The following is a 23,954-nucleotide window of genomic DNA, read 5'->3' on the forward strand; positions in this document are numbered from 1 at the left end:
TTTTTTTTCAATTGAAAGACATTACAATGGACCTTAGCTCTACACATTTCTCCATGTGGTTTAACACTTCCACTCCTAGCAGCCTACCATGCTCCTAGTCAATGGGACATTCTGCAGGAAGTCATTTCACAGAATCACAGAATTTCCTAGGTTGGAAGAGACCTCAAGGTCATCGAGTCCAACCTCCAACCTAACGCTAACAGCCCTCCACTAAACCATATCCCTAAGCTCTACATCTAAACATCTTTTGAAGACTTCCAGGGATGGTGACTCCACCACTTCCCTGGGCAGCCTGTTCCAGTGCCTCACAACCCTTTCAGTGAAGAAGTTCTTCCTAACATCTAGCCTAAAACTCCCCTGGCTCAACTTAAACCCATTCCCCCTCGTCCTGTCACCAGGCACGTGGGAGAACAGGCCAACCCCCACCTCGCTACAGCCTCCCTTGAGGTACCTAAAAAGAGCGATAAGGTCACCCCTGAGCCTCCTCTTCTCCAGGCTGAACAAGCCCAGCTCCCTCAGCCGCTCCTCGTAGGACTTGTTCTCCAGGCCCCTCACCAGCTTCGTCGCCCTTCTCTGGACCCGCTCAAGCACCTCGATGTCCTTCTTGTAGTGAGGGGCCCAAAACTGAACACAGTACTCGAGGTGCGGCCTCACCAGAGCTGAGTACAGGGGGACGATCACTTCCCTAGCCCTGCTGGTCACGCTGTTCCTGATACAAGCCAGGATGCCGTTGGCCTTCTTGGCCACCTGAGCACACTGCTGGCTCATATTCAGCCGACTGTCAACCATCACTTTTATTTCATATATTTTTTGCAACACATGTTTTGCTAGTTAAACATGCACTCCTTGCTGCCCAAATGCAATTACTCTTTGGTAATTGTATTTTGATTCTGTGCAAATTCACAGGGTTGCTTTTGAAAGCTGAACAATGCACAATATTTCAATATATATACAAATTCTGAAAGTGTTTTAATAAATACAACATGCAAAACTGAAGAAAATTTGCACACAGTGAAGTGAGTGGATTTTTTGTAGCACATCCACTTTTACAGTTGAATACAACTGAGTATGTGCTGCTGGTATTCAAGGTGACCAGCCACAAAATATCTCCAGTCTTGTGTGGGGCTGGGCTTGAGCATTGCAGAGGCAATTTACCAAGCTCATGTAGAGCATAGTACTAAGAAAGCTATAAGGATTTCAGATGAGCATTGGATTATGTTCAACCCATCAAGAGCACATGAAGAGCTCACTCGTACCTGTTAACGTTTTTCTTTAGAGACTTGTCCTTACTTTCCACACTGGATGACAACTGTTAACAGTTATTACAAACTATGCAGTGTGTGCTTGTATATGTAGGTTAAAATAAGCATTGACAAGAGGGCAGAAAAAGAAGCCAGAGAAGTGGAAAAAATGCTAAAGAACACAAGGTTTTAAATTCCCAAAATAAGCTTAATCCATTTCTACTTTGGCATAGAGGGTGAACAGTGGGAAGAATCAATAGAATTTAAACACTGAGCTAAAGTTTGTGTTTGTGCAGTAGTAGCAGGCAGAAGGGGAAAAGGTTATGTGAATATTAACTTGACCAGGGTCACTATATTTTGGCAATTTCTGTCATAATCAGGTTGTTAGATGCCTCGAGTTTTATTGTAGATCCAGAGTTTTACTCTGCTTATGGAAATATAAGTCATTGGTTGATAGACATAACTTTGACAAGAGATGTGGCAACATAATCTTTAAGTAGCTCTGACTTTGACTACAGTTGTATATATAGCAATTAATCCAACCTGTCAGTATTGCAGGGGCTTGATCTGTCATAATTAATTGATGTTGAGTTATTTCTACAACATATTATAGTAGACAAAATACTTTTCTTCAGCGTTGGAACTGGAAACACATTCTCCTCTCTTGTTTTGCTTTCAGTTTGTGCATGTTAGAGAGCAATTCTGTATGCAGACACAAAGCATCATTCATAGGTGCTTGTTAGTCAGTTGTGCTCTGATATATACCCTAAAAACTTTTTTATATTACAAACCAGCACAAAGAGCTTGAGGTCAATGAAGGCCCATTTAAGTATGACATGGTGCTGCTGTCTCATGATAATTTAAGCAGCTAGAAAATCTATAAAAATTTATAGTTGAGCACTGGCACCTGAAAAGATTTTTTTTTTTTTTTTTTTTTTTTTTTTCCCACTGGGTTGTGTCATGTCACATGATGACTATCTGAAAATAATTTGAAGATTTTTCTTCCCCTCCTTACCCCCCAAACGTATGTGTTTCTACCCCTCTCATACTTTCAGACTGGAATGTTAAATTAAAAAAAAAAATAAAAAAAATAAAAATAAAAATAAAAATAAAAATAAAAATAAAAATACTAGAAGATATTAATTTAAAAATGCTTTTTTTTTTTTTTTTGAAGTTTTTTCAAAAGGGCAACTGAGTAGAGGAGAGTGTTATAAATGTCCCAACTGAGAAAAAGTCTGCAGCATGACTTCTCACTGTATTTAATATAAAAAATTCTATATGGAAGGGAAGTCCCAGGTGTAGGAAAAACTTTCACTAGCATTTACAATCATATGGAATGAAAATAAATATGAAATGTAACTTTTGCTAGTTCTGGTGTTCACAGAGTTATCACTATTTTACCATTGTGCATTTCCCACCTGTTAAGTTTTATTAAAATACAGGCAGATGCAGGCGGTATGTTTTTTTTTTTTGTTTGTTTGTTTGTTTGTTTGTTTTTAGGGTTTATCAGTAAACATTTTATTTTACTTAATATAATTTTACTATTGAAAAAAGAGGGAACTGTTGACTTGGATCTTCTTAATAGATTGATAATGACTATGATATAACTATGTGTTGGAAATGTAAATTTTCCCAGCATCAGCTGGGATTTTCTGATAGTCATCAGTAGCTACTTGGGTTAGAACTGCTAAGTATTAGACCAGACTGGCCAAGGTGGCTGGGGAATCTCTCATATTGTAGGCAGTAATGAACAGGTAGAGAAGCATCTGCCAGAACTGGCTTAGGAAGAGCTACAGAGCAGGGAGGGAAGAAGACAGGTGGATAAAATAACCTTTCAAGGTCTCCTATAGCTCTATTTTCCAGAATTCTAATTATTTTAATTTATTTTAATTATTCCATTGCCAATCATTTTACCCTTTTCCTTAATTTGTTGCACCAAGGTGTGAAAAACATCCTCTGAACTTGATCCAAGTTCAAGTAAAATCATCAGTTGAGCGTTTTTTGTTTCGTTTTGTTTTTCCAACACTATCAAGTGCTCCCAGGTAGGGCCTTATCTGATTTCCTAAGAATATGCAAAGTCTGAGGTGTGAAAAAGCTGGATTTGAGATTACTGAAGTACTTTTTCTGTACTCATTTCAGGTCAAAACTTGATGTGAAACTACTAGCTAAATCTATTAAAATTAATGCATATTTCATGTTTGTGATAGTGTCTTCATGGCTTTATTTATTTTATTTTTTTTTAATTTATAGGGGCACAAAACAAAAATGCAGAAAGTTATTGAAACTAGAGCATTTACTTCAAATACATTTTAAGTTAGCCAAACTGCTTCAAGTTTTTAAAAATTTCTATTTGAATAGCACCTAAAGCACAGTATTAAGCAAAAGAAAACAAATGGCAGCTTCCAAGCTGCCAGATTCAAAACTTGGGACCAAATCCTGCCAGTATTATATATATTGTTTTCTGCCACTGATTAGTCTTCTTGCTTTACAGTTTTGCAGATTTTGTCCTCATTACCCTACAATTATACTTGATCACATCAGAAAAATGTGAGAAGCACAAGTCAAGTGTTATATAAAGTGCAATATAAATTTGGCTAACACTTGGAAGTCAAAGAAAAATAGGCTGAAAGGGACATACCCTGCCCCTGTTTATGAGTATACAAGAGGATGAGGACAATGGATGTGAGACTCTTCTCTGCAAGCAGTACACAAAGAATTGGCATAGAAGAGTCACCTCTGTTTTTATCAGTATCAATGGGCATTCAATTACTATGATCATGGACTAAAGACTGATAAATAGTGAGAACTGTAGCAAAGCTTACTGTTACTGTCTGTATTCAAATCATGCGTAGATAACAGCACCAAACACTAAGTTGGACAATGGAAAATGTCAGGGAAGGAATTCAATTAATTTCCTTCTTTTTCCTTTTCCATTCAGTGTTAGGACTGGTGAAAAATGAGAGTAAAATGAGGCTTTAAATAGTCTAATGTTAGCTTTTCCTTTCCTTTTTTTTTTTTTTTTTTTTTTTTTTTAACAGATTTATGGGAAACCTAAAAGGATTTAAGCTGGATCTGTGAAACCACTTTTCCTGCAAATGGCTGTACTTAGTGTACTAAACAATGAAGTGAAACAGGTATTCAATTCACTATCTAAATTTCATTTGTAACACAAACCTGACAAAAGCCATTTTATTCATCTGGGCTCCTTTGTCTTGCAACTTATGTTAATGACCATAATCCAACCTAACATTTTAACTGCTATTAGAAATCACAGAATCACAGAATTGTAGGGGTTGGAAGGGAACTCAAGAGATCATCGGGTCCAACCCCCAAATGTGTATAGAGCCTTAGCAAGGGGAAATGCAAAGCTGAACTGGCCACTGTTTTAGACAGTATAATTTGCTAAGGCTTTTTTTCTTGTTCCCATAGTTGTAACTGATGAGAAAATTGCATAATGGATAGTTTACCAATTTTATAAATCACTCACATATAAATATGTGAGGCATATGGAAGCATATATGAGGCATATATTTCCCATATTTCTTTTATTTATTTATATATATTTTTTGAAAAAGCATCTGAATTTAGGGCTTCATAAAACTGTTACCTGAGTTCTGAGTTTAATCATATCAGCTTCCATCTGGGAGTTGGATTCATTTAGTTCCTTGATTTCTTCGTCTAACTGTTTAATTTCTTCATCATTTTCTATACCTATGTGATATAAGAATAAAAGGGATGTTAAAATAACTAAGCTTTAAATTGTAGTTCAGCAAATTAATTATTTCCATATTTGAAATTAAATTTATTTCAAGTCATAGTACAAAAGAAAACAAATATATAAATAAAACATTCTTCAACCTTGTGTTCTGAAGTTAAAACAATGTGTTTTCCCACTACTTTTAAAAATTGCAATAATTTTCCAAATAGAGTGATGAAAATGCCCAGAGAATCAATTACACCCTTTCTCTTTTTATATACTGATTTTAACTTTGAATTAAAAGAATGATACCCGTAGCAACAAATTCTGCTGCACTGTCATAGTTAACTTATTTGAAAGATTATGTCCATTTATAGATCTTCCGAAGGAAAAGAAAATATCTTAACATGTTCTCCTCATATGGCAATGTTTTCAAAATAATTTGTAACTAATTTAGAAGATTTTTTTTTTCCATAACACTGTGAAATTTTGTTGATGCATTAGGATATTGTGATTTGTCTGTTGCTTTTAATAATTTAATATAATTTTAATAGTTTTTGAATCCTGCAACAACATACGACCACCTATCCACCTTGGTGAATGAGATATGAACTGGAAAATTACAATCATATATTTTACTTAGAAATATTTTAGTGTTTTAGATCTAGATAGGCGCAACAAACCTGTCTGTCCCACTCCACTGTAGGTTCAGATTTCCACTTCATAAAGCCCAGTTTTAATTCTACTGACAATGAATTCACTGTTTTTACTACAAAGATTTACACAAACAGAAAAAAGCCCATAGAGTAGTGATAACTTTAGCTTACAAAGAAATAATATTTAAAAAGGTGATGATTAAAAATTTACCATTACTGGCCCGCTGCTTTATTGTTAACATTTGTTCTCCAGACAGCTTTGCTTTCTTCATTGCCGAAGTAGCTCTGGGGCATCCTGATAAACTGTGAACAGTAAAGAGCCTGTTAATTTCGATAGGTTATTGAAAATAAATGTGTAATCCAAAACTGTAATAAAATCAGTATTAGAGACAGTTTATTGTCACTGCACAGCACTGAAAGAGTGTGTTAGTCAGAAAAAAAAAAAAAAAAAAAGACTTACCAGTAGAGATTTCATGGTTTTATTCTTCCATGCGAATTCTTTTTGTATAGACAGCTAATATAAAAGTCAGATACATCTTGTAAAAGTATAAATAGGGAACAACAATCCTATGTCCTATGTTCTAAAGATGCAATGCTCTTATTAAAAAGATGTATTTTAGAAATGTTACTGTGCAAATACTGCCCCTCAGATTTACATGCCCACTCTTTGAATTTCCACATATTTTAATTCACGCGTTGAAACAGGTACCTGAATGCTGACAGAAGGGGACATGAGCTACTGGTTGCATCCAAATAACTAACCCTTATAAGCTTTGCTTCTCTTTGTGAATATCACCTATGGAGCTACATAAATTGATTCTTGAAAAAACAGTAACTGCATGTTAGTTTTTCTGCTGAACCCAAAGAAAAGTCATTGCCCTAAAAACAACCTTGCTTTGGGATATATCTCTCTTATAATGTACATTTGTTACACTTATATATGTAGACTCAGTTAATGCTCATTCCCCATGTTGCCAAAATATTAAGTTTTTTATTACATTGTACAAAATAGTTTGATAGCAAATGTGATCTTAGAGGGCTTATTGTTAAATTAAAAATAATGATCAGAAAGTGCTCCTATTTCATGTATAATTGTATACACCAAACTATCCTAATTTTCAAAATCACGTCCTTAACACACCATCACAAGTAAGATGAAATACATATCCAATCTATTTCAAGATGGAAAACTTTTGAACCTTGCTAAACAAGTCCATATTCCTTCAACATTCAAGATTTCTTAACCACTGAAACTGAATAATGATACACACATCTCAGAGCATACTGATAATATCACTGCAATATGGAACAAATTTCTGAGGAAGAAAAATTAAAAACATTTATTTAGGTATAGACCCAGCTAAAAAAAAAAAAAAAAAAAAGTCTTCTGACTTAAGTATAATGTTAAATTATTGAAAAGGTTTCTCTAAAAAGCCTGGGCTACTATTATCAAGTGCAACCATCTAAAAGAAGTAAACTTTTACCAGAAAAATGTCTAAAAATTAAATGTTTTCTCAGAAGAAAAAATTGTTTTTTGTTTGTTTGTTTGTTTTATTAATCCAGAGACATTACTGAAAAGATATGTAATACAACAACACTGGTACTATCAAGAAATAGCAAGAATTAGTAACTTTTTACTGTTGCCTAAGTGGTTGCACACAAGACTATTATTCCAAGCTCTGCTACAGCCCCACTGCATAACGATAAACTAATTTCCCCTTGAAGTGTAAAAGGGAGTCTTGAGGAAGGAGGAGAGGAATAGGCATTTGGGGAAAAAATCATCGATGCAGGAACAGGAATGAAAGATAAGAGCATATGCAAAATTTCTGCATCATTTAATTGGCTTCATTTTTTGTATCATCTTATTCAATGAATTTCCTCATATTTTTCCTTACTCTTTTTCAGGAGTTAGGATCATTAGGCATTGTAACAACTGCATTAGTTTACTCTTATTTTGAACCTCAGCCTTTTCCTCCCTAAAGGTCTTAACAGCTAGGTAAACCCTCAAAATAAAACTATCCCCCAAAACAGCCCATAAATTCAGTATTCCTACTCTATGCAGAGCAACATGAAACCTGGATGCCTGAATTGCACATACCTGAAATTATGGAATAATGAAAGAAAAAGTACAGTCACAAGTATCAGAAATTTACTGTGACATTCAGTGTGCTTACATACAACCTTTCATGCTTAAATCCCATCTTATTCCCAGGGTCCAGTCAGACACACCTAGTTTGCAGGACTGCCTAACCTTCCCAGTTTGTCTGAAAGGCTACCTCCACTAGCGTGTATACTCCGGGCTTCTCAGATTATGCTCTCATGCTGTGGCCCCAGGCATAACGCTTTATATTTACACTATAAAGCTTTCTTACTTTTCAAAAACAGAGCGGTCACATTCCAGCTACCTAGTATAAGCAGTCTCTGGCCTGTGCTGTCACCTTTGGAAAGCTATCTGTTGGAAGGGTAGGATATATGCCTCTGCTGCAATTCAGGCATATTGCCACTAGGTGTCTTCTGCCTGAACTTGAAACGGAAAGAGCTGGGTCCTGCAAGAACTGAGGGAGAGTTGCTTTACATAGATTTCTTGCCTTCTCCTAGAGGCGCTGTACAGCCAGATGAGACATGGGCTAGTGAGGGGAAAGGCAGAAGGTCTGCTAGGGAAGATGCAGAGAAGGCTTCTGTATCCTGCAGCTAAACTGATTGCGTTCTTCCTCACTAGTGATCTAATAGGCACAGATGGAGGATGACTTTGACAAAAATGTCTTTCTTTCCATGATACCGTGTCCCCAAATACCTGACTAGAGCCTCCTTTGACCTTTTTACCCTTTACACACATGGCTATAATATGTGCATCATTGCAGTGCTATGAGTACTTTTAGTTTGTTGTGTTATTGTCTTTAGAAGAGGTCATATATGAACAGAAGCTCCTGACTTTTCCTGTAGCTTTGCTTAATTTAAGAGAACATTCTATACTCCCAGAGGCACCATATTCAACACATGGGAAGATGCCAAAGTCAGACCATGCCATCAACTTCCTCTGCAGGTCTTTATTATCAAATCTGTACCTCCACTAGTTGTATATGGTAATGTAAGTGGACTAGTTCACTTTCCAGGCACTTAGGAATTTAATGAATAATATACTAAAGTATATTTCACTTGACTACATTCCTCAGAAATAGATAAAACAAGATAGTTATATGCATCCTCTTTGCTCAGCTATGTTGTTAAGTTACCTAAAAATACTTCAAATCATTCAAAAAGTAGCTGAGGACTCTGGGGAGTTTCTGCTCTACAAGAACATTCTACCACTTCCTTTCTATCTTCTTGACTATGCTTACTTGTCCTAGAAAAACAACCAAAAGAGGACAGGACATATGGAAAGATAAGAAGAGAAGAAGGGCTAAGTCAGCATTACACCAGAAGCAGGCTGTTGTACAAAAGCTGAACCTCACTATGTGGGAAATTACCCAAAAAGCTTCAGCTGAGATTCCTGCGAGACTGGGAGTAACTCCAGATTTCTAGGAGACTACTAGACTACTGGGGATAGAATAAGACAGAAGACTACTTCTGGAGACAGAAAAAGAGCAGGTATGATTTTATTTGTCTCAAATATCATTAGATTTTATTTGTACAAAAGAGTAGAAGTGAATTCCATTTCAGCACTTCAAGAGTATACTGGTTTATAGTATACTGTTTTTATTACTGGTTTTAGAGTAATTTTCTTAGTAATTTTCCTAGTAGCTCACATGATTCCATGTTTTGGATATGTGATGAAAAAGTGGTGATAACACTTTCATGTTTCAGTTGTTACAGAGCAGTGCTCACACAGAGCCAAGGACTTTTCTGCTCCTTGTGCTGCCCAACCAGCAAGGAGGACAGGAATGCACCAGGAACTCTGAGGGGACACAGACAGGACAGCTGGCCCAGGCTGACCAAAGGGATGTCCCACAGTGTGTGGCATCATGCTCAGCAATAAAACTAGGGGAAAGAAGAAAAAAGGGGAGGAAGTTGGGAGTGATGGCATTTGTCTTCCCAAGTAACCTCTATACATGATGAGCCCTGCTTTACTGGAAAGGGCTGAACATCTGCCTGCCAAAGTGAAGTATTGAATGAATTCCTTATTTTGCTTTGCTTGTGCACACACCTTTTGCTTTACTTATCAAGTTGTTGTAGTGGGTTTACGTGGCAAGGTTTTGGTAGCAGGGGGCTATAGGGGTGGTTTCTGTGAGAAAGATCTAGAAGCTGCCCCATGTTTGGGAAGGGCCCCATTGTTTTCCAGATCTGAGCCAATAAGCGATGTTGTTTGCGCCTCTGTGAGAGCATATTTAAGACAGGAAAAAAACGCTGCGCCACACAGCAGCCGGGAGAGTCAAGGGAGTGAGAGAACAGCCTTGCACCAAGGTCAGTGTAGAAGGAGGGGGAGAGGTGCTCCAGGCGCCGGAGCAGAAGTCCCCTGCGGCCTGTGGTGAGGACCATGGTGAAGCAGGCTGTCCCCCTGCAGCCCATGGAGTACCACGGTGGAGCAGGGTTCCACGCTGCAGCCCGTGGAGGAGACCACGGTGGAGCAGGTGGCCCTGCACCGACGGAGGCTGCCGCCTGTGGAAGACCCCTGCCGGAGCAGATTCCGGGCCGGACCTGTAGCCCGTGGAGAGGAGCCCACGCAGGAGCAGGTGATCTGGCAGGAGCTGCTGCCCGTAGGGGAGCCAGGTTGGAGCAGTTTTCTCCTGAGGGATGGACCCCGTGGTACGGACCCATATCTGGAGCAGTTCTGGAAGAGCTGCTGCCTGTGGGAAGCCCACGCCGGATCAGTTCATCAAGGACTGCATCCCGTGGGTGGGACCCCACAGCACAGGGGACGAGAGTGACCGAGAAGGAGCGGCAGAGAAGAAGTGCTGTAGACTGACCGTAACCCCCATTCCCCGTTCCCCTGCGCCGCTCGGGGGGAGGAGGTGGAAGAGGGTGGATGGGGGGGGAAGGTGCTTTTGTTTTTTTTTCCTTCGTTTTCTCACTTCTCTCGCTTGTTAGTTGTAGGCAATAAATCTTACTATCTCCTTATGCCGAGTCTGTTTTGCCCGTTACAATAATTATTGCGTGATTTTCTCGTCCTTATCTCAATCCTTGAGCCCTTTTCACATATTTTCTCCCCATTCCTCTTTGAGGAGGGGGAGTGAGAGAGCGGCTGTGGTGGAGCTCGGCTGCCCACTCGAGCGGAACCACGACAGTTGTCTATCTCAGCCCATATCTCACTTTTACCTTTCTGATTCTCTTCCCCATCCCATTGGGCAAGGAGTGAGCAAGTGACAGTGTGGGACTTACCTGCCAATTGGCATTATACACAAGAAAGAGTTAAGGAAAATATGCTGTAAGAATCTAAAACAAAACAAAACAACAACAACAAAAAACAAAGACCAAGACAAACATGCTAGCTAGTAGTTCTGATAAGGATAATATCAAGTTTAAAGTCTATGTAGTTGATGCCTGTGTCATAGGCTTTCTATTACAAGTGAAATTAGTATGAAATCCTGGTTTGGTTTATATTTTTATTTTTTAATAAAACTTACACTGACTTTTAAACAAATATGGAAGTCTTCTGCTTGTTTACTCTAGTAAAGAACTTGTAAAATTAATCACAGTTATCTTCCTTGCTGCTGCCATTTTTCTCATACACATGAGAAATCATGCAAAAGAAGACATAAACATAATTGAGCTTTCTTTTTGTAATAATAATAATAATAATAATAATAATAATAATAATGTCTTTCAACTGTCATTGCTGGGGGTATGTCTGTAATAAATACAGTATAAAGATACTGACTGTACTGGCTCTGTACTGGGTAAAACCACCACATTGACACAGCATTTCTCTCTGTCAGATTGTGGATACCATAGGGCTTGAAGTTACATCATTTTAGGTGTGGCTATGAGAAGCACCAATACCCAGCTCTTTCTTCCCTCTGAATTTCTGATTCAGCAGGAGCTGTGAGCTGCTACTGCCACAGAGACAAGTCACCAACAGCCAGCTGGTCATTAACACTATGTCTTCTTAAGATGCCATGCCTTTTGGTTCTCACTGAATTTCTACTGTCAGGTTTAATCTCTAATTTGAGAGAAAAAAAAACAAAACAAAACAAAACAAACAAACAAACCCCATAAAAAGTGCAGTCTGGCATATCATCCTAGAAAGACAACCTCTGCAATAATTCATAAAATACTGTGATAAAATACTGTGAAAACAGGCACAATCAGCATGGGTTCATGAAAGGCAAGTCCTGCCTGACCAACCTCATCTCCTTCTATGACCAGGTAATCTGCCTGGTGGATGAGGGAAACTCTGTTGATATAGTCCACCTAGACTTCAACAAAGCCTTTGACACGGTCTCCTGAAGCATTCTCCTGGAGAAGCTGGCAGCCCATGGCTTGGACAAGTACACTTTTAGCTGCATTAAAAACTGGCTGAATGGCCAGGCCCACAGAGTGGTGGTGAATGGAATGAAATTCAGCTGGTGACCGGTCACCAGTGGTTGTCCCCAGGGGTTGGTGTTGGGACCCATCTTCTTTAATATCTTTGTTGATTATTTAGACGATGGAATTGAGTGCACCCTTAGTAAGTTTGCAGATGACACCAAATTGGGGGGACGTGTTGATCTGCTGGAGGGTAGGAAAGGCCTGCAGAGGGACCTGGACAGGTTGAATCAATGGGCAGAGGACAATGGGTTGAGGTTCAACATGGCTAAGTGCCTGGTCCTGCACTTCGGTCACAACAAGACCATGCAATGCTACAGGCTTGGGGCAGACTGGCTGGAAAGCTGTGCAGAGGAAAAGGATCTGGGGATGTTGGTTGATGCTTGCTTGAACATGAGCCAGCATTGTGCTCAGGTGGTCAAGAAGGCCAACGGCATCCTGGCTTGTATCAGGAATAGTGTAGCCAAAAGGACCAGGGAGGTGATCGTTCCCCTGTACTCAGCTCTGGTGAGGCTGCACCTCGAGTACTGTGTTCAGCTTTGGTCTCCTCAGTACAAGAAGGACATCGAGGCCCTGGAGCGTGTCCAGAGAAGGGCTACGAAGCTGGTGAAGGGCCTGGAACACAAGTCCTATGAGGAGCAGCTGATGGAACTGGTCTTGTTTAGTCTGGAGAAGAGAAGGCTCAGAGGAGAACTTATTGCTCTCTACAGCTACCTGAAGGGGAATTGTGGGGAGCTGGGGGTCGGCTTTTTCTCACATATAACTAGTGATAGGACTAGAGGGAAGGGCTTCAAATCACGCCAAGGGAGGTTTAGATTAAAAATTAGGAGATATTATTTCTCAGAAAGAATAGTCAGGCATTGTAACGTGTTGCCCAGGGAAGTGGTGGCGTCACCATCCCTAGGGGTGTTCAAGGAAAGGTTTGATGTGGTGCTTAGGGACATGGTTTAGTAAGTGATGTTGGTAGTAGAGTGAAGGCTGGACCAGATGATCTGAAAGATCTTTTCCAACTTTAATGATTCTGTGATTCTGTGAAACCCAGTCATCTGCAAGTTATGCAGAAAGACTTATATGCACAAATTAGGATAAAGTATATATATATGCACCACAAATATGTATATACATATATATGGTGATCACATTTGTTAAGAGTTGAACACAATGGGAATAATTCATTTTCTTTCTTGTTTAGGAATCTGGTAACATTTCTGCAACCTATGCCTAGACTTATATTCACAGGATTTAGAAAATAAGGTGAAATTAGTCCCCAGATAGAAGGAAAATTACTGGAAGGAAAAAAAAAAATGTTTGAAAGGGATATCTCAGTCTTAGTACAAGTTTACCAACAAATCTAGTTTAAAACAAATGTGAGCTAAAATGCTGAACTGCTTCAAGAATGTAATTGCACTGTATTCAGGGATACAAACAAGAAAGGCTAGCTGAGTAGAGGGATCATTGATCAAGTGGAGTGATTGTCTGGGTGACTGATTTTAGTTATCTGGGTTTCATCTGTGCTCTGTTAACTTTTTTTTTTTTTTTTTTTTTTTTTGCCTCAGCAGGCAGATGTAGTCTGGGTCTATCTTGAAGCTGAAGGAATTGTACTCAGCCTGTCAAGTGAAGAAAACATTTCCAAAGAGGGAAGGAGGGATGTGGGAAAGGAGACATAGGTCAAATAAAAGGCAACTTTTTTATTTGGTGTGTGAAGTGCTGAATTTTACAGATAAAAAACAGGAAGTAAAGAAAACAGAGTCTTAATCTGGAGTAAGCAAAAAGCATCCTGAGTGATAACTTTATAAACATTATAAGATCTTAATAGATTCACTACCACAGTGTTTTTTGTTTGTTTGTTTTTTCAATCTTAAGAAAATGAAACATTTTACCTGACAAGTAGTGTCATCCACAGACTAAAGAAAGAGAATGGGACCTCTGCTGACTAGAGATAGATCCAAAACAAGCCCCACATTAAATCCTTTTGAAATGCTGGGAAATATAGATCACACTAAAAACTACTGCTTCATTTTGTTAATGGATGAAACCTTACTCTTAAAACTAAGCTTCTGAGCTGTTTGGTAATGTTTGAAATTCAAGTTAAGTGATCAAACTCAGTGATCAAAGTGGCCCTTTCCTTGGTTTAATATTAAACACATCAGCCATTCATTATTTTTTTTTCTATATTGAGGAGTATCAGCTGTAGAGATTTCCTTATTCCCGTGAGTAAACTCTGCTACACACCTGAAAAGATGAAATTCTCTATGAAAAACTCCAGCAGAGATAAAAGAACCCTTCCTGCCCAATATTCATTTTTATTTACACTCAAGGGTGACTGACTTATCCCCACCTTCTTGCTGAACTGAGAAGTCCAGACTGAAGGAGTCCAGAATTGTTAGCAGTAGAGAGGTTCTGCAAACAAGGTAGTTTTGTTTGTGTTTCTGCCTAAAGAATTTTTGGGTGCATTTCCATTTCACGCCTGAATGCTGGCGTAGAAGAACTTTCAGTTAAATTTTCAGTCATGAGGAAAATACAGGTTAAGAGGACTAAAAGCCTGATGCAATGTAGAAAGTGGCAGCTTCTAATCCAAGCTGTTTTCTGAAGCTGCTAAAGAATGATGAGATTTGATTTTGTTTAAATAAATCTTCTGGAACTTAGAAGCATCAAAACACAACTCAAGTGGCTAAAGAAGAAATATAGGTATTATGATTAAAAACAAAATGTAAACTTCTCAATATTTTAATGATACCAGATCGTTGTTTGTGAGAGACTTCCTATAATGAACTGCGTTCTTATCTTGGAGGGGAGGGTTAAAGTAGCATTAAATCAGGTTGGTCAAGTAACAAATGGACAACAATAGAGTGAATGGTCATGATACCCACAAGCTGGGAGAGTATTTTTTGTTTTTTATTCGAGATTTAAAAGGCAAAATAGTTTTATAGTTTAATTATGCCTACCCCCCACCCAAAAAAAAAAAAAAAAAAAAAAAAAAAGATAAAATAAAAATCAAGTTATAAATAAAACAAAATAGAAAATATGCAGAACTGTTAACATTGCCAAGCTGAGAGAAAAGGCTATGGCAGAAGGCTTAATTTGAAAGGAATCGCCCTGGGGCAAAAATATACAACAGGAAAGAAAAGAGTTATTGAATCTCAAAATGCTGCAACTTTAAGAACACTGCCAAATTTGCCCTTCATCTGGGCATGGCTACTCCTGAGGCAAATTTACATCAAGTTTTGTTCATTGAAGTTGCTTACTCAGCAAAGAGGCTCTGTGTGTGGGCTTCTCACATGTGCTAATGAATGTTGACCTGTATCATCCCTGAACAGGGAAAGGGTTTTTGTCTGTTGTCCAATGATGTAATAGCTGTGTCAAAAATCCCTCATTACTCTCAGGTGAGGGAGGAAATGTTGCAGCATGTTCTGTGATTTGCAGGTGGCCCTAGCACCTGTTAAGTTGCAGGAAAGGAGTGTGCACTTAATACAGCAGCATTGAGCAGAGTCTCTTAGGAGCTGGGGGACCAGCTTTGGCTACTGGAAAATGTATCAACCTTGCTCCTGTTTTATGACTGCACATAACAGGACAGATGACTTGAAGACCAGTGAATTTACTGGTCAGTCAAACAGGGCACATAATGTTGTGAAGGAAAAGATAGGCTGAGACTTCCCTGTGTATAAATAGGTAAGGTGTATCTCTAGCTAAATGTCTCTGATTAATGTGCTTGGGTGAGCAAAAATTTCAAGTAACCTGTTTAGTGAACAAGCCCTGCTAACTTTAGACGCTTAAAATGAAGCACAGTTTCTCTAGGCATGACACTAAACAACAGAGAAAAAAGTACTTCAAGAGGAAAATTTGTCACACATGAAATCTAAAAAGCCATACAATCCATACAGTGATCTCTACTTTTTTTTTTTTTTTTTTTTTTTTTTTTTTTTTTTTTTTTATGGGCTATGTCTGTAATGAGGACAAACAGGCTCATAACCTGAGAGCTTCTGCTAAAGTGCCTGGAATCAAGGAGATGTGCCACTGCAAGCACATGTACAAATTACTCTCTGCTGTCATTTGTCAGCTCTGCTCAGCAAAATGATTTTTCTTGTTTATATTATGCTGTCTGCTTTTCCTAGCATGAATTTCATATTATTTTCTCCTTGACTTTCCCAAGGTAAATAAGCCTCTTAAGTCCTTTCAAATTAGCTCTCTGTTAGGAGTCTTTCAGTTTAATAGACTGTATATTTGATTATAATGTTATTCCATCCTTCTTCTAAATTGTAATGAAAAGAGCTGGCAGAATGACCCACAGTTTAAGAGCCTAACTCCTTCAACGACCAGGCTTTGCTTTTAGTCACTCCTGACTTATGCCTATTTTTAAGTGATCTGACTGCAATCATCCACACTAGGTGTCTGCCTCAGGATCATTTTTTTTTTTTTCCCAAATGTTATAGGAAAAAAATAAAAATCAATTTCTCAGAATATATTTGTATACCCTTGTTTTGGTAATATACACTGTCTTGTCCATATTGAGGGGGAAAAAACAATAATTCAGTGAATATTTCTAATTGTCTATAAATTGGAGTAAGACCTGACATTTCATGAGGTCTTGTTCTGAGTTTAGAGATATATTCTGCTGTCCTCATGAAAGTGTACATGGATTTGGCAGAGTTATAAGCCTCTGACTGGACATGTTCAGCAGATAAGTGTTAGCATTTGCGTGCTAGACACTTGGTATATTTTGTGTGCATGGCAACGGAGAGCACTCCAGGCCTTTCTCTGCCATCAGGTCTGTCCAGGACAGCAGGGTGCAGGGAAGAAGGGTGCTTGCTAGGAACAAAGTTGGTGAGACCAACTGACCTGTTTTGCTGGTGCTCAGAAGAAACACATTAGAAGACTGATGTCTACTCAACCAGACAGGGCCTGGACATGGCCTCAAGCCACGTCTAAGGCTCAGGCCAATTAGCACTCTTCCCAGCATTGTTCAGGCACCATTTTAGTACATTTAGTGGATTTAGTAGACTTTATTGCAGTCTACGGTCACCAAAAGACAGCTTATATACAGCCACTATAATTCTTATGTACAGGAATGGGTGTACAGACATGAAACACTGCACATCTGGGTATAAAAAAGTACAGACATGAGACACTGCACATCTGGGTATATATGCTCATTTTGGCATAGCCTGGGAGTCTGATTTTAATACCTGATGAATGGAAATCTGGATCAGACTGTATTTTTTTCTTTTTAGTTTAATATTTTTCTTCTTTGTTTATATATTATTACACTCGATTTCCATGTTTCTCTCCTTGCCTTCTTAGAAATCTGTCAGCACATTTGCATGTCTCTCATCTTTCCATAATGTCACCATGATGACACTTGTCACTGTTGTAATTACTGTCAAATACAGTGAGTTTGGTTAATTCTTCTATGCTCTTAACACTGTATGACTTTCTCCTGCTGAATTGCAACCTAGTGCTTCTAGGGAAAAATATAAATAAGTAGAAAGCAGCAAAATAAACCTATGGCAGAGAGTGAACAGGCAGATAAACAAAGAACAACAATAAAAACAAACAGATTCAAAAAAACTACTTAGTGAAATAATAATAATCAAGAGTGAATTAATGTTGGCTCAACTGTGGCAGTGTATTTGTCAACTTACTGTACTAACAAATAAAACAAAGGACAAGAGTTGACTTGACAAGAGGATTGGCTAGAAATATTAACAACCAAATAACTGAATGAATTGCATATTAAAGTCTTATATATCTGTAGCCTGACCGTATTTATGTTTAATAAATATATGAATGAAAGCTTTCAGCATCATCTTCAACATAGCATATGAATAGCTTTCATAAGTAACTTTTAATCTTTTTATTCCCCATACATATAATTTCTGGACACAAATTCCATATAAGTGTGATGTTTTGGAAATTCAGAGAATTTGTTTATGTTTTTAAGAATACTCACAATTATTTCTTTGTTGTTTTTACACACAATATTTTATAATGAAACACATCATTTTTGCACTATGGCTCACAGCACTGTAGCTGTGTATCTTCTGATGTCTTTAATTTGGATTAGTCCACAGTACTTTGTATCATATATATATATGACCTGATCTAACTTTATATATATATATATATATATATATATATATATATATATTTTTTTTTTTTTACTTAAGAATCTGAGCTTAACTAAAAGCCTTTTCATTTATTTGCAAACAACAGATTTTATTATTATTATTATTATTGTCATTGTTATTATTTACATTTTAGCTTTTATTTCAAATAAGCTTTCTATTCTGACAAAGAGCTGATTCCTGTCAGGAACTGATTGCCTCCATCTAAATTCTAGGCACTTTCATTTCACTATGAACTGACAGGAGAAATGGAGAAATGAACTGAGATACTAGCTTTTAGTATCTCAGATGACTTAAGGTAATGTAAGTCCTGCTGTCTTATCTACAGGCCTCATACTATACTGCATCAACACAAAGGCTATTTCAAGTCCAAGGCTCTGCAGGAATGTTTTTGTTAAAATGACAGAAGTTGCAATCCTATATAGGAAACATTAAAAAATCATAATAATCTGAATTCTCCTCAGGCTCAGTCATTTAACAAGGGGCAATGATCAACTTCCACATCCCTCCTGAGCATTTTTCTTCTAGGCTGCCACTGCCCCATTTCTCTGTCTCCAACTTGACATGGGTGACTTCCCTCCCACACTTCTGTACTAGGTCTGGTTGGGATGGAGTTAACTTTCCTGGCAGCAGCCCATACAATGCTGTGCTCTGCACTTGTAGCTAGAACAGCCCTGTTATCACATTAGTGTTGTGTCTATTGCTGAGCAGTGCTGGCACAGCACCAGTATTCCCTCCAAACCCCCCAGAGCCAGCACGATGGGGGTGGGCAAGAAGTGGGGAGGGGTATCACCAGGGCAGATGCCCTAAAGCAACCAAAGGGATATTCTATGCCATATGGTGTCACACTCAGCAATAAAAGGTGGGAAAAGGGAAGGAGAGGGGGGCTCTTGTAGTGAAGATATCTGTCCTCCCAATGTGGCTGAACATTGTTCGTGGGTGGGAAGCAGAGAATATTTTTTTCCTCTCTCTGTGCTTCCATGTGGCCTTTGCGTGTTATTCTCTTTTTCCCCTCTTTCTTTTTCCTTTAACCAAATTATCCTTATCTCAACCCATTAGCTTTTGTTTGTTTGTTTGTTTGTTTTGTTTTGTTTTTTGTTTTCCTCCAATGTACTTCTCTTCCCTTTTCTTCTTTGAAGGAGGGGTAGTGAGAGAGCAATTGTAGTAAAGTTTGATTGCCCATCAGGTTAAAATCACCACAACTTTCCACCTCTACATGCAGTCAGCTCCACACAGAGCCTTCTCTCATGGTCTGCTGTTGTAGCCCTTTATAATCAAATAGCTCATTTCTAAATGCTTCATTCACTGAGCTAATGCCAAGTATTTTCTTGCTTTCAAATGCCAAAGGTGAAAAACACTGATGATAAGAGAGGATATGACTTCCAGCACACAGATTGAAAGCTCTAAACAATTTAGAAACAAATTTGCAGCCACTAGCACATGTCTGGAGGTGTGAAGTGTCTGGATTATCGACCTACTTCCCCTTCAGCACTCTGCATGCAAACAACACCCACAGATAAGCCCGTTGGTAAAATGTTCTTTGGACACAGGCTCAAATTACAGCCCTGAGCACTAGATTTGTCCATAAGCAGCACTTGCAAGCCTGCCCTTCAGGAACTGGTCACGTTAAAGTTTTTTTTTTTTTTTTTTTTTTTTTTTTTCAGACAATATCTGTTTCTAGCAAAAAAATAATGAGAAAAAGGATCTGCATATGAAATTTTACTGTTCCATCCTTCTTTCCTGACATTTATCATTTCCTGGATGCTTTGGGAGTTCAGGAACTCAGTAGTTCTCTACAGATCTATGTGAGTATAGATGTCAGTCTGCTTCTAGCAAGCAGCTGCTGAAGACAATTCTTGCCTTGAGTTTTCATCTTTTCCTAACCTGCCTGTTTCCAGGCTTAGCAATGCAGCTATGCTGCTCAGAGATGTGACCAACCTAGAGTTTTCAGAGGAAATAAGCCCTGGTGCTCCTTCGCCTCAGGATGTATAAACAAGATGCTGAATGAACTGAGTGCACTGCTATTATCTTCCTACAGGCTTTCTGACAGCGTCACAATTAACTAGGTCTTCCTGTGTATAAAGTGAATAGCCCAAAACAGCCCTGTGTTTCTCATAACCACATCTCAATTTCTATTTACATTTCTTCCGTAGAGAAAAGGCACTGGATGATGTCTGCAACCCCTTCCAGCATATTTAAGCATTTTGCAAACCTTGTGGTGTGCTCTTGCTGGTCAAACACAAATCCTATTCTATAAACTTGTTTACAGATCTTGGAATCACACTGTCCTCAGTCAGGATACAGGTACACTAAAGAAAAATTCCCCTTCTCATTTTAATTTCTGTTTATTACTGACATAAACTTTAGCTTGTAATGGGGAAAATACTTAAAAATTAACAATCGCTGATATATTGTAGCTCTACCAGAATATGTTTTCCATGGTAAAGGAAATTTGAAAGCTACATTACCAAGTTTGAAATCGGTGAATACTGATTAAAATAAAAACAGGCACAGGGACAAGAACATTGTCCTAGGCATTTGTGACTGTAGTTTCCACTGAAGTCAACCCAAGCCCTTCAGTGCTAAGAAGCAGGACTGCTATATCCAAACATACTCTGAAAATGTCCCAAATAATTGTAGTATTAGAAATGATTCAGTCCAGAAAAATCTTAAATAAGATGATGCAAAGGCCTGTTCAAGAACCAATGTGGAAAGCTGCAGTATAATAAGCAAGTTACATTTCATTATAATATATTTCATTTACCTATTTACTGAATCCATGATTATATGCCTTTCAATTACTTTTCATATCGTTAATAGGTCACCTTATTTCACAGCGGCCTTTGCTGCTGGCACTTGCTCCTTTGTGAAGCACAGTGCTCCAGATCCTGTACTTCAAATCCCTCCTGATAACCCTCATTCTTTCCTATGCAAAACTCCTTGATGAAACAAAACTATTCATAGGAATTTCTGAGAACAGGAATGGCAAACATTAAATAAACAGAAACCTCTGTTAGTGCCTTTGTTCATAGGGTAGGAGTGTAAGTTTACTGAAGCTTGTGACTTTTTCCATTGACTACTTATTTCTTCTTCAGAAGCATGTATGCATATATTTAAATTCCAGACAACATGATACCAGATGGAGAACAGATTTGCCTGGTCTTGTGGATCATCTCAAGTCCATTGTTATCAGTGGAATTACACCTTGTGTACAAGATGTAACAGCAGCTCTAAGAAATCTTTGCCTCAAAAACTTCTCTCTCTTTATATATACGTATATTAATTGATTCAATGGTTGTCAAAATTTTCACAAGTTAGTTTGCTGCTCCAGTTTCCAGATAACAACACTAACATCTTGGATAACTGCTTGGACAACAGCACATTAACATCTGTTTACAAGTGGAGGATTATAAAATCTCAACACATTAAGGACACTATCGCATATAACTAACGTCTACTTGGAGAACTGTGCTCATAGAGAAGTATTTGTACTGGGAAAAAAAAAATCCTATCAGGAATCCTATCTCCCTATCAGGAGAGAAGTGAGCTGTACTTGCAAAAATGAAAACTTAACTACTAATTTACTGGAGGTTTTAGCAACTTGCTTAAAGCCCATAGCTATGCTTTCTCCCTATGTATGATAAACACAGCCATACCTGCAAAAGATTGTATCACAAACTTAGTCTGAGTATGTAAATGTCACAACATAGTTTTTCTTTAGAAGGCAGCATTTGAGATTTACAGACATACAGCTGTATAGCAAAATGTTGTTAGTTGCAGAGGATGAGACTATAGCCTGTTAAAAGGATTGCACTAAAAATAGAGGATATTCCATCCTTAGATAGGAAATGCATAGTCTGCAACTTATGTGGGACTAAGCTTCAGATTGAGAAACATCCCATGGAGCTCTGGAATGCTGGGGCACATTCATTTAACACATTGAGCAGCTTTCCAGTTATCCTGCATAGCATGTTTAGTTCTCAGATGTCATAACTAAAGAATAGGATTATCTCACATGTCTTCTGTCATTTTTGCCAGTCCATTAGGGCCATCTTGCATGCCCCAATGAACACTTCAGGCAAAAAGTACCTATCTGTAGGTAGGGGAATCCCACTCTGTTGGTGCACTCAGTGACATTTGGTGTACAGCTCTGGTCAATGGAAGATGTCTACTTCACAAGGTGAAGTGAACAATTCTCAAGATTCATTGACTACACTCACTGGAAAAAGATCAAAACCACCTTGTTCACAAAAAGTAGATGCTTAAAGTAGGTGGGTTGTTCTGAAAATCAATTTTACACGCAGAGATCGATGCACACACAGGCATGAAATACCATTTGAAATACCCTAGAGCAATTCAGACATATCTCTAATGCTAGTAAACATAAACTGAACCTATTACAAATCTCTGCCTTTCTGAGCAACTGCCAAGTAAACTATCCTAAGGCATCCAAAATAGCTCCAGGCATGATTTGTATCCTGGACTGCATAAAAAAGAACTGTGGCCAGCAGGTCAAAGGACGTGATTCTCCCTTCTGACCTGCTATCCAGCTATGGGGTCCCCAGAACAAGAAAGACTTGGACCTGTAATAGTGAGTCCAGAGGAGGGTCATGAAAATGATCAGAGGGCTGGAGGACCTCTCCTGTGAAGACAGGCTGATGGAATTAGGGTTGTTTATCCCACAGCAGAAGAGAAGGCTTCAGGAAGCTTTAGAAAAAAAAAAAAAAGAAAAAAAAAAAAGGCCCTGAATGACAGGACAAGGGGTAATGGCTTTAAACTGAAAGAGGGTAGATTTAATTGTATATAAGGAGGACTTTTTTCATCATTCAGGTGGTGAGACACTGGAACAGATTGCCCAGAGAAGCTGTGGATACCTCATCTTTGATAACGTTGAAAGTCAGGATGGGGCTTTGAGCAACCTAATCAGTGAAAAATATCAGGGGTTTGTCCACGTCCATGCCATGTCCATGGTAGTGGGTTTTGAACTAGATAATCTTCAAAGGTCCTTACCAACTCAAAATATTCTATGCTTTTATGATACTTTGTATGAGCAAATAAACTAAGCCCTTTTAACAACATCTTAAATTCTACAAGAATTAATCATCTTTTAAAAATATGACTTGTTATTAATATTGCCTTAGTTTACAGAAGCTTCAAGAAATATAATAATTTGTTCACAACAACTTAGAATGTTGACTCTTTGTTAAGTCAAGACAGTTAAGTAAGATCAGTCTAATTCAGTGTATCTTTTTAAACAACCTTTCATTTTCAGATGCTCTCCTCTAATAAAGGACCGCGTGGCCCAGCACCTAGTCTTACAAGGTATGATGTTTACATGTCTCAGTTTCTGTTTAAGATAACAGAGAAAGCACATGGCTACTACATGTCTAAATGTCATATTTAGGTTTTTCCACTGACTTAAAAAAAAAAATCTATTTTTTTTTTCTTTAAAACATTCCTATTTAAAAAAAGTTTAGAAACCATTTGCCCCATATTCTCAAGGAACAGTTAGATTTAGTATCAGTAGATTCCTTTTAGAAGTTAGGATTAGTTGTTGAAACAATTTTCTCTACATAAAAACTCCTTGAAAGCTACATTATTATAGTTACAATTATATTGTACCTTCAATTAAAGATAAAATCACTTCAAAACTTTAATGACAGATATCTGTAAGCCAAATAAATGTTACATCATTACGAAGTAAGCTAAAGTGAAATATGAACATTAAAACTGAAATTTTACTGAAAGTCAGAAATTTAAATCCACATGTGTACAT

At 38.1% G+C, this 23,954-nt stretch overlaps 1 protein-coding gene across 16 annotated transcripts in view; it reads right to left on the reverse strand.

The window, feature by feature from the left end:
* Window positions 1-23,954, reverse strand: part of MYT1L (myelin transcription factor 1 like) — a 333,487-nt gene that overhangs the window by 3,534 nt on the left and 305,999 nt on the right. For 12 of the 16 annotated variants that reach the window (XM_032185532.1, XM_032185534.1, XM_032185541.1 and 9 more), the window contains 2 exons: window positions 5,806-5,897; window positions 4,843-4,952 (listed from right to left, as the gene is read on the reverse strand). In XM_032185532.1, the coding sequence (XP_032041423.1) occupies window positions 4,843-4,952; window positions 5,806-5,897 (202 nt within the window). The remainder of the gene's footprint in view (window positions 1-4,842; window positions 4,953-5,805; window positions 5,898-23,954) is intronic. The other 4 variants (XM_032185543.1, XM_032185540.1, XM_032185542.1 and 1 more) reach the window with 1 other exon arrangement.

This window comes from Aythya fuligula, chromosome 3, assembly GCF_009819795.1.
Source record: "Aythya fuligula isolate bAytFul2 chromosome 3, bAytFul2.pri, whole genome shotgun sequence".
Lineage (NCBI taxonomy): Eukaryota > Metazoa > Chordata > Aves > Anseriformes > Anatidae > Aythya > Aythya fuligula.